The 13,320-nt window shown below is 34.3% G+C and overlaps 1 protein-coding gene across 1 annotated transcript; it reads right to left on the bottom strand.

Annotated features, from left to right (window-relative positions):
- Positions 1 to 6,647: 6,647 nt before the first annotated feature.
- On the bottom strand, positions 6,648 to 11,851 carry LOC311290845 (uncharacterized protein). Its single transcript, XM_084409553.1, has 10 exons — positions 11,738 to 11,851; positions 11,607 to 11,639; positions 11,206 to 11,514; positions 10,643 to 10,957; positions 8,652 to 8,762; positions 8,523 to 8,547; positions 8,406 to 8,452; positions 7,709 to 7,760; positions 7,456 to 7,490; positions 6,648 to 7,250 (listed from the first exon to the last, which is right to left on the bottom strand). Exons 1-10 carry the CDS (start codon positions 11,760 to 11,762, stop codon positions 7,213 to 7,215), a joined length of 990 nt encoding a protein of 329 aa, XP_084265679.1. The 5' UTR covers positions 11,763 to 11,851; the 3' UTR covers positions 6,648 to 7,212.
- Positions 11,852 to 13,320: the final 1,469 nt, after the last annotated feature.

The raw sequence follows: 13,320 nt of genomic DNA, 5'->3' as shown, positions 1-13,320 counted from the left end.
CTCGAAGCTCCGTTTGGGAAAAGGTGCCATCCCAACCATCAGGGACTTGCCAGAAATTGAAAAGGTAAGACTGTGTTTTTATTGCTCTACTGTGGTTAACAAATAGCAGCTAACAGCTAATGCGGCTATTGTATGTAACGTTACCTTCGAGGTAAACACGGGGAATGGACTCTACGAATGCTAGCCACATCTTTCCACTTTGTTTTACACTAGCAGCTACAGTAGTGACGGTACAGGAGTCCATGCTCAGTGGCTAAAACTGTTTAAATGCAAGTATGAAAACAATATACCACTAAACATTATTAGCCAAACTCATGCAAAACATGCAGTTTGAAAATAGCTTTCAGTTAGTGGGGCTTCTGTAAGAATGTATATGGCAATGGTGTATTTTTTCTTTTTTCTTTGGTTGTGATTACAATTTCACTAACAATAAGTACCGTCACATTTATTGAGCTATTGCAGTATTTTGTCTATGTTTTTGTACCGCTTGGAAGTAGTAAAATACATTCCTGCAACCAATCAACGCGCCCCTCATTTGCATTATTATAATGACCGTCCACGACAGCCAAAACATCGCATCAGATCTCGCGAGACAATAATGCCTCTAGAAATAAGGGTCTGAGGGGCTCTGTGTTGATTTTTTTTCCACTTTTCTTTTTTAGAAGTGCCTAAAATACTATAATAGAGCATTTGGGTATCCAAGGTAACACAACATTATGACTCCTTTAAATGTAAACTGTGAAGGGAACATAATTACATTTTAAAACAGACTATCAATTTGGAAAATGTATGGTTTAAGTCATTTCCACCCTTTTTGGATTTTTCTAAATACAGATTCAGACACAAATCATTTCTACAGATATGGGCTCCGCTGCACATCCCTAATATTACTCTTACCTTAATGATTTTGCCAATCATATTCTGCAAAGTCCCTGATGTAAGATGCAACGTGTGGATTAAAGGCCATGGTCTTTCTCCGAACAACCTTCCCACTCTTTCTGCTCACCTGGAACTGTGATGTTCATTTAGAATTTTCAGGATTTATCCTGACAAAAAACCTGTAAATACACAGAAAAAAAAAATATATATATATATATTCCAACTGAATCAAGAGTGATCACAATATCATCTGTAATAAGTCACATCACAATAGGATAAGCTCTAAACCATCACTTGTGCAAAATAAAAAGCCATTGGTGTTACTAATAGAAATCAATTTGTAACAAAAGTGTATGAATGAACAAGACTGAGGTAACTGCACAAGGTCCTGGCAGATCGCCAGGTCAGGTCCTCACAGACGTGTAAAAGAAAATTCTGATTTAGACAAAAATAATCGCGAATAAATCAATAAGAGGAATCGAAAATTAAATTTTATAACAAGAATCCGAATCCTAACCTTGGGTATCCGATTTCAGGATACATTTATCGATTTTCAATTCCCAACCGTATGATATAAAATAATGAACGCGCAGGCGCTTCCACCGACTTAAAATGGTAAATAACACAATTATTAGATCATTCTGACCTTAAAAGAGGCTACATATGCAATCTATGTTTATAAAATTGCATTTATTAATCAAGTAGGCTAGCTATCAACATGAAGGAAATCCGCGTTACATATAGAACATAAGCCGCGGGCAGTTCTTCTAAAGACATTAACCTGGCTGCTACTATTTAGTTTGCGTAAAAAAAATATAAAGATTCATCACTAACCAGATATTTATGGCGAAAACTTGGCCGACAGACACAGCGACAATGCAAAGGCCTGCGCTCTCAACGTTACTCAGGGAACTGAAGAGTTATTCATAAAACGGCAGCTTGTGGTTATTTTTCGCGGTCATTTCACGCGTACTACTGTATTTAAATTGACAGTAACATGTCCCAATGTCCCAAACTACATTGAAACCTAGAGTAGCCTATCATATTGTACACAGCTTATAGTAAAATGTTGAGAATCAATTAAATTAAATATCTAAATCCTGGTCAGCTACTCTCTAAATAATTTTAAAGTTATTAGCTAGAATCCATGCATACAAATATTAAGATTTATTACTTACCATATGACGAAGTTCCAGGTCGGCAGAAACGACAGGTCTACACGATGCACTGACACAACAGAAAAACTCATTCTGCGCTCTCATGCACCCCCCACTGACAGAAATTAAGGCTGTTAATGGTCACCCAGTCCTGAAAATGTTTTATGTAAGGATAACGTTAGGCTTAGGCTAGCCATTTTACTTGTGGAATTGTGTGTGGTGTTTTTCGCGGTCAATTTGCACTGCTGTATTTAGATTTACAGTAACTAATAATTTCCCAGAATGCATTGAAAATCTACAGTAACATACTGTCAACTGTGTGCACAGTACATAACTGTTGAAAATACACAACAATACTGTAAAAGCAACAAAATCTACAGTAACATACTGTACATAGGTTATACAGCAAGAAACTGTTGAGAAAAACAGTATAATGCTGTGAAAACAACAGAAATCTGCTAATCTCACCTAGACCTTAAATTGGGTTGTGAACTACTAATTTAAGTTGATTTAATATATTCACATATGATACTCAGTGGTATATCGACATTTATAAATGACGCAGAGAAAACTGCATTTAAAACACAATAATAAACAACCAAAAAAATAAAACAAAAATTAGCATTATCATATGACATCCCCTTCAGTCAATAAAATTAAAAATCTGTGCCATGTGCTTGACATTTTTTGCAACAAGGAAGTGAAGGAGACACTAGCCCATATTAGGTCACATGCTGTCAAGGCTCCATTGAGAGTTAACAATATAATTGTACATCAAAATGTGTTTTTTAAAGTTTTTGGTCATTTTTATTGCACATTTTGTAAAATCAATAACTCAAAGACCAAAATCTGTGTGTTATGCATAAATGACAAATTCCTTTTAGGATATGTATATTTTCGTGTAGCTGGCACTATTGTTCAGTTGAGATTACATACTCAATAATTACATGATTACATGCAGGCAGTATAATAGCCTTTTTGCCTGTGTTTTAGGTTTTATAGAAGACAGAGAGGGGAAGCTGTACCTTTTCTAGAAAGTACTGATGATGGTGATGACAGAGCATCAGAAAATAAGTTCATAGTAAGAAAAGAAGAGGTTGAGGACCAATGAGGATATAAGCAGTGAGGGTGAGGGTAGAGATGAAGAAAATAAGTCATAGATTGTTATGGAAGTCAAGCATTTGGAGAGAGTATCCTATGCCAGTTTGGAAGATGTGATCCATAATACAACCAGAGGTTAGGAAATATGCTACTGCCTATTGGCCTCACTACACTGACAAGCTGGGATGCTCCAAAAATTATGACTAAACAGGTCAAAATCTAGTTACGTGTGGAAAATGTGGTGTACACTGAAAAAGAAAAGTCTTGTTGATTTTCACTTGTGCTACAATAGTTGATTTGGAATTCCAAGAAAGAAACAATATGTTAACGTTTTTTTTTTTTTTTTTTTTTTTTTTTTAGGAGCATTTCACCCATGGGAACATTAATCTTTATTGAAAGTAACTTTAGGGCGCATTTGTATGGAAGACAACAACTCCCACAATGCACCACATTGCACAGCTCCGCAAGCCACTCCCATTAATTCAGAGATTTCGTCAAGGAGAAATTGTCATCGTTGAAATTCTTTGCAGCAGATGGGCTCTATCTCTGTGTCCGTAGGCGCCGTAGGCACAGTGAGAGTGGGTCCCACTCCCTGGAAAAATGAGGAACGAGTAGTCTCAACCCCTCTACAAAGATATGGGACTTCCTGCTTAGAATGACGCTAAATGACGATTTTTACATCATTATAAGCAGGAACTGCAACACTGAAATCCGTATTTCTCCCGTCTCAGGGGAAAATGAGGGAATAATACACGACCATTCAAAAATATGACTGGGTTTCAAACGATACAAAGCTTAACGCAAATGGGTGAAGTGTCCTTTTAACTAAGACCTTTTCACTACTTTTCAGATATATAAAATCTAATGAAAGATTTATTAAAGCATTACAATCACGCCATTTGTTCACATTATTATTCGAAATTAGGCCATAGATCAATTATGTGGCCATAACAAACTTGCATTTTATCTTCTTGCGGCAGTTTGCACAAGATTTTAAATTAGACTTGGTTTAAAGTAATTACATGGTTGAACAGAGTTCATGGATAATAACTGCAAGCACATTTGTGCTGTTTTCTTTTTGTTGTTTGAAGTTCAGTGTCTCGAAGTTACAGAAGGTCTTTTTGTAAATTTCCACTGCTTTTTATAGAGAGCTGTGGTTAGAATTATTATACAGATAAACAATGCTAAGCGTGTGATAAAGAGCTTTGCTCTATTTCTAGTTTCGCCTCTCGTGAAGCGGAATTTGCTGAGGCGTATGATGTGAAGGTGGTTATGTCAGTTGAGGTGTGTGTGTGTGTGTGTGTGTGTGTATGTGTGTGTGTTTGAGTGTGGTTATACATGTGCTGCACATATATGCTCTTGACACGTAGTTAAAAACCTGTAATACACACAAAATCTGTTTGCTTTGACTCAAAGGGTCAATGTCTGTTGATTGAATTTATCTCAGTTTAAATGGCCAGTTTTGAGTGTGTCATAACGGTCTTGCTCAGAGATATTTTCTAACCTTTTGCAAATTTTCCATCAGGTATAATTTTAAAAACACTGCAGAGAACTGCAGAGAACAACGTTTGGTTACACTTTATTTTAGGGTGACATACTTACATTGTACTTACTCAGATAAGTACTGAGTAATATGAATTACTTTTATATTAATGTAATAATAATGTACTTACTCTATTTATTTAAACATTTTTTTTTACTTTAAACTGAGTTACATGTTAGGGTTTGGTTTAGGGTTAGTTCTAATTATGCATAATTTAGTAAGTACATTTAGTAGCGTCTAACTACGTCACCTTAATATACTGTAGTCTTACCAAACTTTTCTCTTTGACATTTCTTTGGTATGGCATTCTACTTTGTACTCGTATAAGAAATAGAAAAGACAAATTCATCTCCCTGTGATATATAATCTATGTATGTAAGTACTCAGTAAACAAATCACTTGTGTGTGTGTGTGTGTGTGTGTGTGTGTGTGTGTGTGTGTGTGTGTGTGTGTGTGTGTGTGCGTGTTTTTGTTTATATTACATTGTGGGAACCAAATGTCCCCACAAGGATAGTAAAACCTGAGATCACCTCCATTGTGGGGACCAGCCAGCGGTCCCCACGAGGGAAATGGGTTAATAAACATACTAAATTATATTTTTTTGAAAATGTAAAAATGCAGAAAGTTTTCTGTGATGGGTAGGTTTAGGGGTAGGGTTAGGGTAAGGGGACAGAATATACAGTTTGTACAGTATAAAAACCATTACGTCTATGGAGAGTCCCCACAAAGATGTGTGCGCCGTTGTGTGTGTGTGTGTGTGTGTGTGTGTGTGTGTGTGTGTGTGTGTGTGTGTGTGTGTGTGAACACACAAATAAAATTATTTCTGATTTCTAATTTTAATCATTTCAGAATAGGGATGACGTGTTTAGGCCAGTTTAATCTATTTTAAACATTTGCATTGAAGTCCAACTAATCTGATAAGAAACTCAACGTATCTCAAATGTCAATGTATCTTTGTGAAATCATTTAAAATCTGACATACATAACTGAATTTGGCTCTTCAGAAAAAGAAAGAAGACCAGTTTTATATATTTCTACCTATCAAACAAGGTTAGCATACTGCTAACTGCTAAACACAGTTAAACGTAACATTCTGCTCACCTGATATCTCTATAAACATTTAGTAGCCTATACTTACAAGCATTGCAAAGATATTGATTCATTTATGTTGTAAAAATAGTCATGTATTGCCATTTTAGAATTAGTATGATATAAAGAAACTGTCATTTGAATTATACATTTGCGGATGGTTTGAGCAGATTTCCATTCACAGATTATACATATTTGTTGATATGCAGGACTTCTTTTTATAGCTATTTTTCAAGATAAAGGTAAATAGTTGAAAAGGAGACTGTAAAACAATTTTTGGGGGAGTATAATTGGCTTTAGGGGAAAAATGTTGTATCGACATAACTAAAGTTAGTCTGTGCTTTCGTCAAATATAAATTCTATAAACTCATAAGTAGTAAAGTTTTTTACTTGTGGATACAAGTTCAAGTATAAGTATCCTAAGTTTTGAGTTAAGCTGAGCATTAACATAATAGTGTTGTGGAACTTTCTTAGTTTGTCTTTTTCTACAAAAAAAGTTGTGATATATACTCATTGAAATGGAAGAAACTTCACCCGAGAGAACACTAATCACTCCTGACTTAAATCATAACATAACTTTTACAACAAAATATAATCAAAAACATTACATAGAGCTAAAAAAATATATTTTAATTCTGAATAACAAATCTGTCATCATACAGTAAGTCCCTGTGCTTTGAAACAAAAATTATTCAAGTGCCTCACCAGTGATCAAACTAAGCATGGCCAGTTTGTTGGTTAGACCCTCATCATCAAATGTGACATTGTACGTACTAGCTATTTAATATTTTAAATACTAAAATATTTATTTTAATATATTTTTTCTCTTATGTAGTCAACTTTTTTTTTTTTTTGTTAGTTTAATCAACATTTAAAATACCGTTTTTTCAATAAAATTTCAATTTCAATATTTATTTATTTTTACAATGTTTAAAAATGATGAAATACAGTCTGTACCCTACCAGGTGAAATATATTTTCATTCAAAACATTTTATTATTAGGTATTCTTCAGTACATTTGTGAACACACTGTAACAGATTGCAGATTTTAATTATTGTAATAAATTATTCAAAATCATGTATTCTGAATTTGCATACAGTATATGTTACATAAACAACATGTATATTGTATTTTGTTATTCATTCTGAGAGATTTTTAGACTTTAGTAAAGTCATGAAAAAAAATTCACAATGACTAAAGAGATGGTAAACACTCAGTTGGTCAGTGTCATAAAAACAACAACAATAGTGACAAACAAATAATATTAAAAAGACACCCAATTTATCACATTTACAGTTATGCATTTAGCAGACACTTTTATCCAAAGCTATTTACATTGCATTCAAGGAACACATTTGATCAGTTCTTGCTTTCCCTGGGAATCCAACCTATGACCATGCATTGCTATCTCATGCTCTACTGATTGAGCCACAGGAAGGCCATTACGACTGCTGGAAGACCAGATCATCATACTCTTCATCTGTGAAAAATACAAGTAATTTGTGTAATGCAGACATAGCTAGTCATTGTAATTGTGCAGCACAAAATTGACAAATTTCACGCTAGAAATACAAGATGATATTGTTTGTCGTATAGCCTAATTACTGTGTTTTCCAGTACTGTAATATTGCATTAAAAAAACACAACAGTTAATTTACAAGAAATATTTTAGAGTGCAGACGTACCGATATCAGAGGACTCGTCCCACTCTGCGACAGACCTAAGCCATCATGGACATTGATTTACAGCATTTGCATGGAAATTCAAAGAAATAAGGAACAAAAATAGATAATAAAACATCAATAATCTGAAAGCTGAAATGATACATGTAATCAATCAGAGACTGGAAAATTAAAGATTGAACAGTGCAAAGCTCATTCATTCATTCGTTCGTTCGCTCATTCATTCATTTTTTTTTTTTTTTTTTTACTGGCTTACCAGTCAACACTTTGTATTTCACCAGTACCAGCTGTATCAGGTTTGGGCATTTCTAGAATATAAATTTGTAAGAGACAAAATTTACTCAGAACAGAAGCAAAGAGAACAAAAACACCCTATGAAATTTGGAAATTGGAGTTTAACAGTTTTTAGTCCATTTGTTTAGCTTTTTGAGGCTATTGGTATGGTAGTGGACACCTAAATGCTTACAAAATATACTTTTATCAGGTAAATATTTAAATTGTACATATTTTAGTATGCATCTCTTGTTTCTTTGGAACACACAAAAAAAGGTTTTGTCCATACAATGAAAGTCAATGGCATTCAATATTATTTGGATCCCAGCATTCTTCTGATTCTAATCATCTTTCGCATTCCACAGAAGTCATACAGGGGTGGAATAACATGAGGGTGAGTAAATGATGACAGAACGGTCATTCTTGGGCAAACTACCCCTTCAAAATATATACCATTGCCACTTACATTTATGCACAGAAAAATATACGCAAAACTTTTAAGAATGACTATATGGGAAGATTACTAAGCAACACGAGTGAATTAATATTCATGAGCTCAGTTGTTATGTATACAACCCCTCTCCTCCCCCAACTACTTCCGTCACTACTGGTCCCATCCGAATCTCCTGTTGTTAATAGAAAATAGTTTAACAAAGCAAGAAGAACAATACAATGAATACCTTCGTAGTACACGTCATTTCCTTTGAGCTCTGTCTCATTCAAGGATCTGTTGATTAGAAATTCATCAAAATGTAATTGAATATTGAATATATTTTAATTGAGAATCACAAACAGACCTTTCCTTGTGGAATCCAAGGCATCCTATTAGAAACAAAACATTAGTGTTAGGATTTAAACAGAATTTTTCTCTTTTAAGAAAATGAAACATGTCAATGTTTGCAGTTGAGGAGAAAGTGCCACAGTACCTCTCTTTCGGATTACTGCCCAAATTCCCAGACACAGACTGAGGAACAACACTATGGTAGAACACATTATTATGACAATTATGATTTTGTCATAGCTGCTGCTAGATGCCACTGTCAAAGAAATCCCAGAAACACAAAAAACTCTTATTATAGGTTTGATTAAATGTTACAATATAATACTGTATTTAACTACCCTTGTAAAAGAAAAAGTGTGCTTATTGAATGTGTATTTGTGGTGTACTTAAATAATATTTACAAATATTTATTGTACAGTGTCATTGTTACATGTTGTTACAATAGTAATAACTACAAATTATGCATAATTACATGTAACTAACCCTAAACCTAATCCTAACCCTATAGTAAATACATGTAGTTACTTAATTTTACTCAGTAGTTAAATGTATAATTACAGTGTAACAAAGACACCTTAAAATAAAGTGTATTTTTTAACTATTCTTGCAGGTAATATGATATTAATGAAATAAAAGGCCACTTGACTGTACTTAGAAAGTACACACTCTTGTCTATGCTAAAGGATTTGTTTACCCAAAATGAAAATTCTGTCATCATTTACTCACCCTCATGTCGTTCCGAATCAGTAAGACTTTAATTCATCTTCGGAACACAAATGAAGGTATTTTTAATGTAATCTGAGTGATTTCTTTTCCTCCGTTTACAGCTACACAACTACCACTTTGACGCTTCAAAAAGTTCATAAAGAGATCGTAAAACTAATCCAGATGAATTGAGCAGTTTAGTCCAAATTTTCTGAAGAGACTCGGTCGCTTTATACGCTGAACAGATTTAATTTAGGCTTTTATTCACATATAAACAACCATCAGCTCACACATCAGTTGTGGAAAACAGAAGCTCAAGCATGTGAGATTGACGTGCGAGAGCAAATGAGGTTCATTCTCGTGTTTTACACGACACGTTTGAGCTTCCACAAGAGGTTTGTTCTCGCGTGTCAAGCAGGTTCGGTTGAGCTTCTGTTTATGTTCACTGATCAATGTTTATATGTGAATAAAAGCCTAAATTCAATCTGTTCATCATATAAAACGAATGAGTCTCTTCAGAAAATTTTGACTAAACCGCTCAATTCATGATTAGTTTTACGATCTCTTTTTGAACTTCTTGAAGCGTTAGAGTGGTATTTTGGTAGATGTCAACGGAGGGACAGAAATCCCTCAGATTTTATCAAAAAGATCTTTATTTGTGTTCTGAAGATGAACGAAAGTCTTGCAGGTTCGGAACGACATAATTTTCATTTTAGGGTGAACTAACCCTTTAAAACAATAAAGTAACCTTTCATTATGATAAAATCATTATATTTTTTAAATAATCTTTTGTTATGCTTTAAAGAAGGACATTTATTTTCATCTATTGGCTAACATCACATGTAAAGTACTTGACTATCATTTTAACTGTAAAGGGCTTCTACACCACTCTTTTTCGCCTATAATTACCCTCTGATTTTAGGGATAAGTTATGGGCAGGGTTAGGTTTAGGTGTAGGACTGTTTTTGGACAGGATTGTTGTTCCAGGATCAACAAATGATCCAGGAACATGTCTTACTTGACAAAGTTACGGCAACATTATGGGTACTATAAATGTTTGTCACTACATTCGGTAGTACGTACTACTGTACTTAAGTGGGTTAAAAAAACTCTGAATTTCAGCTAATTGTATTTCATATATAAATTTGAACTATAATACATTTTCATTTATGTTTTAATTAACATGCAATGTAATCACTGAAAACATCTGTTTGCATGTAACTATTTTTTTTTTTTAAAGTACTGTACATTATTTATGTAATAACAACTCTTTTCAAAGGTATGCTAAAGTGTACTTCTTTTTCACAAAGGTATATTCTCTCACTAAACTGAGTAAATCATAATAGTAAGAATGCATGGCACCCTGTACAGCCTTATAAACACATTAACCATACAAAAAGTTTGGTTTTGTTCTTCCCATCCCATTCTTACCAACGATCTGAAGGTTGACTTTATTATTTCGATCGAGTCTCATTCCATGGTAAGGGAGAATGTTTAACAAAATAGCACAACTGTATGTTCCAGCATCTTCCATCCGGACCTCTCTGAGGGTGAATGTTGTCATCGTCTCTTTTGTGTCCCAAATATTGACTTTAATAGGCTTTTCATTTTTGAAGAGAAAAGCCAAAATCATATTATTGGACAGGTTTTTGTTTATAGGATTGGATGTTGTACAGTTAAACTTAGCATCACTTCCCACTGCCACCTCAGACTTTAGCAAATGTATCTGTGAATTAAATAAAGATTCTGTAGAGAGAATGGGAACACTTATGGTTAAATGTTTAGCATGGCCTTTAATGCATTCCAGGACAAAGTGTCTAAAACAAAAAGAAAAACATTTGCAATTTCAGACATTTCTCTCTCATTAAAGGCAATTTTGTACAACAGTGAGTCTATTGTGGTTAATCTGCACAAGTGTGTTATTTAACATGTCACATCTGTGCACAGGAACCAAACACACTCTCAAATGTAAGAAGAAATGTCATACATCTTACCGGTCACATTTATGAAGATGATAGTATAACCATATCCCATCACTTCGGTTATTTCCAACTTCTCTTCAGAAAACATACAGCTGTAGTTGCCCGAATGGTTCATGTCTATTCTCTCTATTTTAAAGGTGATGTCTTGTCGTGTGGGTTCGTTTTTCATACATATAGCTTTACCATCTTTACACAGATATACATAAACTGCCTTTACCTCTGAATTTGTTAAACCAAATGTACTGCAAGTAACCTCCAGTCTACCACCTTCTGGTACTTCTCTATTTTCACTGAAAATCTTAGCTTTGTGAAGCTTTTGGCCTGTGAAGGAAATAAGACGTTTGTTCATCCTAATAAAGTACAATACTATATTTACTGCAAAGGTGTTTATTCAGTGCACTATTGAAACATACCTTGACTTTGAAGGAATAGATTCACTGAGATATCTAGTAAATAATAATAATAATTTATCATAAAAAAACACCAGCATTTATTTTTTGATTTAATTATTGAATATTTAAGATTTTGTGATTTCATTACTTACATGCAAGAAGAAACACACCAACCATGGCTGCTGATCAAGATTTCTTAGACTTTTCTTCTTTTACAAAATAACTGAGTTATTCTTAGCTTGCAGTCAACGCTGTTGCAGTGTCACTGCTCTTTGAACAGAATAGGCAGTGCTCGCACTAAAGTATAGCAGTCATGCTGTGAAGGCGTTCTAAAGCCGGAAACATTGTCAAATAGCGCTGACAGGTGTATTTTAAATCTATTTTAAATCTACCTTACACCTGATTTTTCTGATGGATATTCATTATTCCTCAACATACATTTCAAAATACTTTCTTAGCATATAGTTCACATCCATCCGACCGCTATTTCTATGAATACAGCGTGTAGCACAGCTGATCCGCACAGATAATTTGTACACTTTAAGACTTTATTTTGCACAATAACATAGTTGTGTGGTATGTGGATAAAGGGTTGATGCAGAGTAAAACGACAACAAGAAAATTAAACCAAGGTAGTTTGTCAGCACATCATCCTTAACATCCAACATACAAACCACTATGATGATGACACTCCAACTACATTAATTATAGCATTATAGTACTTCAGCTGCTTTCAAAACAATGTAGCTTTCCAGTAATAAGCAACATTTTCCAGCGATGATCAGTGTAGTGCAATCAAACGTTGTTTTATTGTCATATTTGTATACAGTAGCAAATTCAACTTCACTGCCGAGCACGCTGAGGTAAACACACACACACACACACACACACACACACACACACACACACACACACACACACACACACACACACACACACACACACACACACACACACACAACACACACACAAACACGCACACACACAACACACACACACACGCTTCACTATATTAGTAATCAGGACATTGCATATTTCCATTGATTTCAGATTAATGATATTTCCTGTTGCCTAACCCTAAACCTAACCAACACTGGAAACTTTCTGCATTTTTTCATAAAAAAAATTTAAAAAAGATTTTTTGTCACCATATGGGGTACACCTGAACACCCAACATGTTGGGTTTACATGTTTTATGGGGACTTTCCATAGACATAATGATTTTTATACTGTACGAACTGTATATTTTATACTCTAACCATACCCCTAACCCTCACAGAAAACTTTACATTTTGAAACATTATTTGTATGATTTATAAGCTGTTATCCTAATGGGGACTATACAAATTTCCCCACAAGGACAAGAATTTCAGATATTGCCATCTTTGTGGGGATATTTTTCCCCCATAAACTAGAGTTTATCAGGACCACACATTCATACACACACACACACACACGCAAGCACGCACACACGCATGCACGCACACACACACACACAGAGATCTCTCTCTCTCTCTCTCCCGTACTCTATTTACACTGTAGAAAATGATTGCTGTGATTATCACAACTTAAAATTCAACATTAGAATAAGAAATAATGTGTTGTTTTAACTTTAAAAAGTATGTGTTCGTGCTTGACTTAAAATATTATGTTTAGTTAACTTTAGTTTAATTAAGTTGGATATTTAAGTTATCTCAACAAATTTTGCAGCAACATTTTTTTTACAGTTATTAGA

Source organism: Rutilus rutilus (assembly GCF_951802725.1).
Source record: "Rutilus rutilus genome assembly, chromosome: 5".
NCBI classification, from domain to species: domain Eukaryota; kingdom Metazoa; phylum Chordata; class Actinopteri; order Cypriniformes; family Leuciscidae; genus Rutilus; species Rutilus rutilus.
The sequence above is the reverse complement of the archived record's forward strand: the minus strand, read 5'-3'. Positions and strand labels throughout refer to the sequence as shown.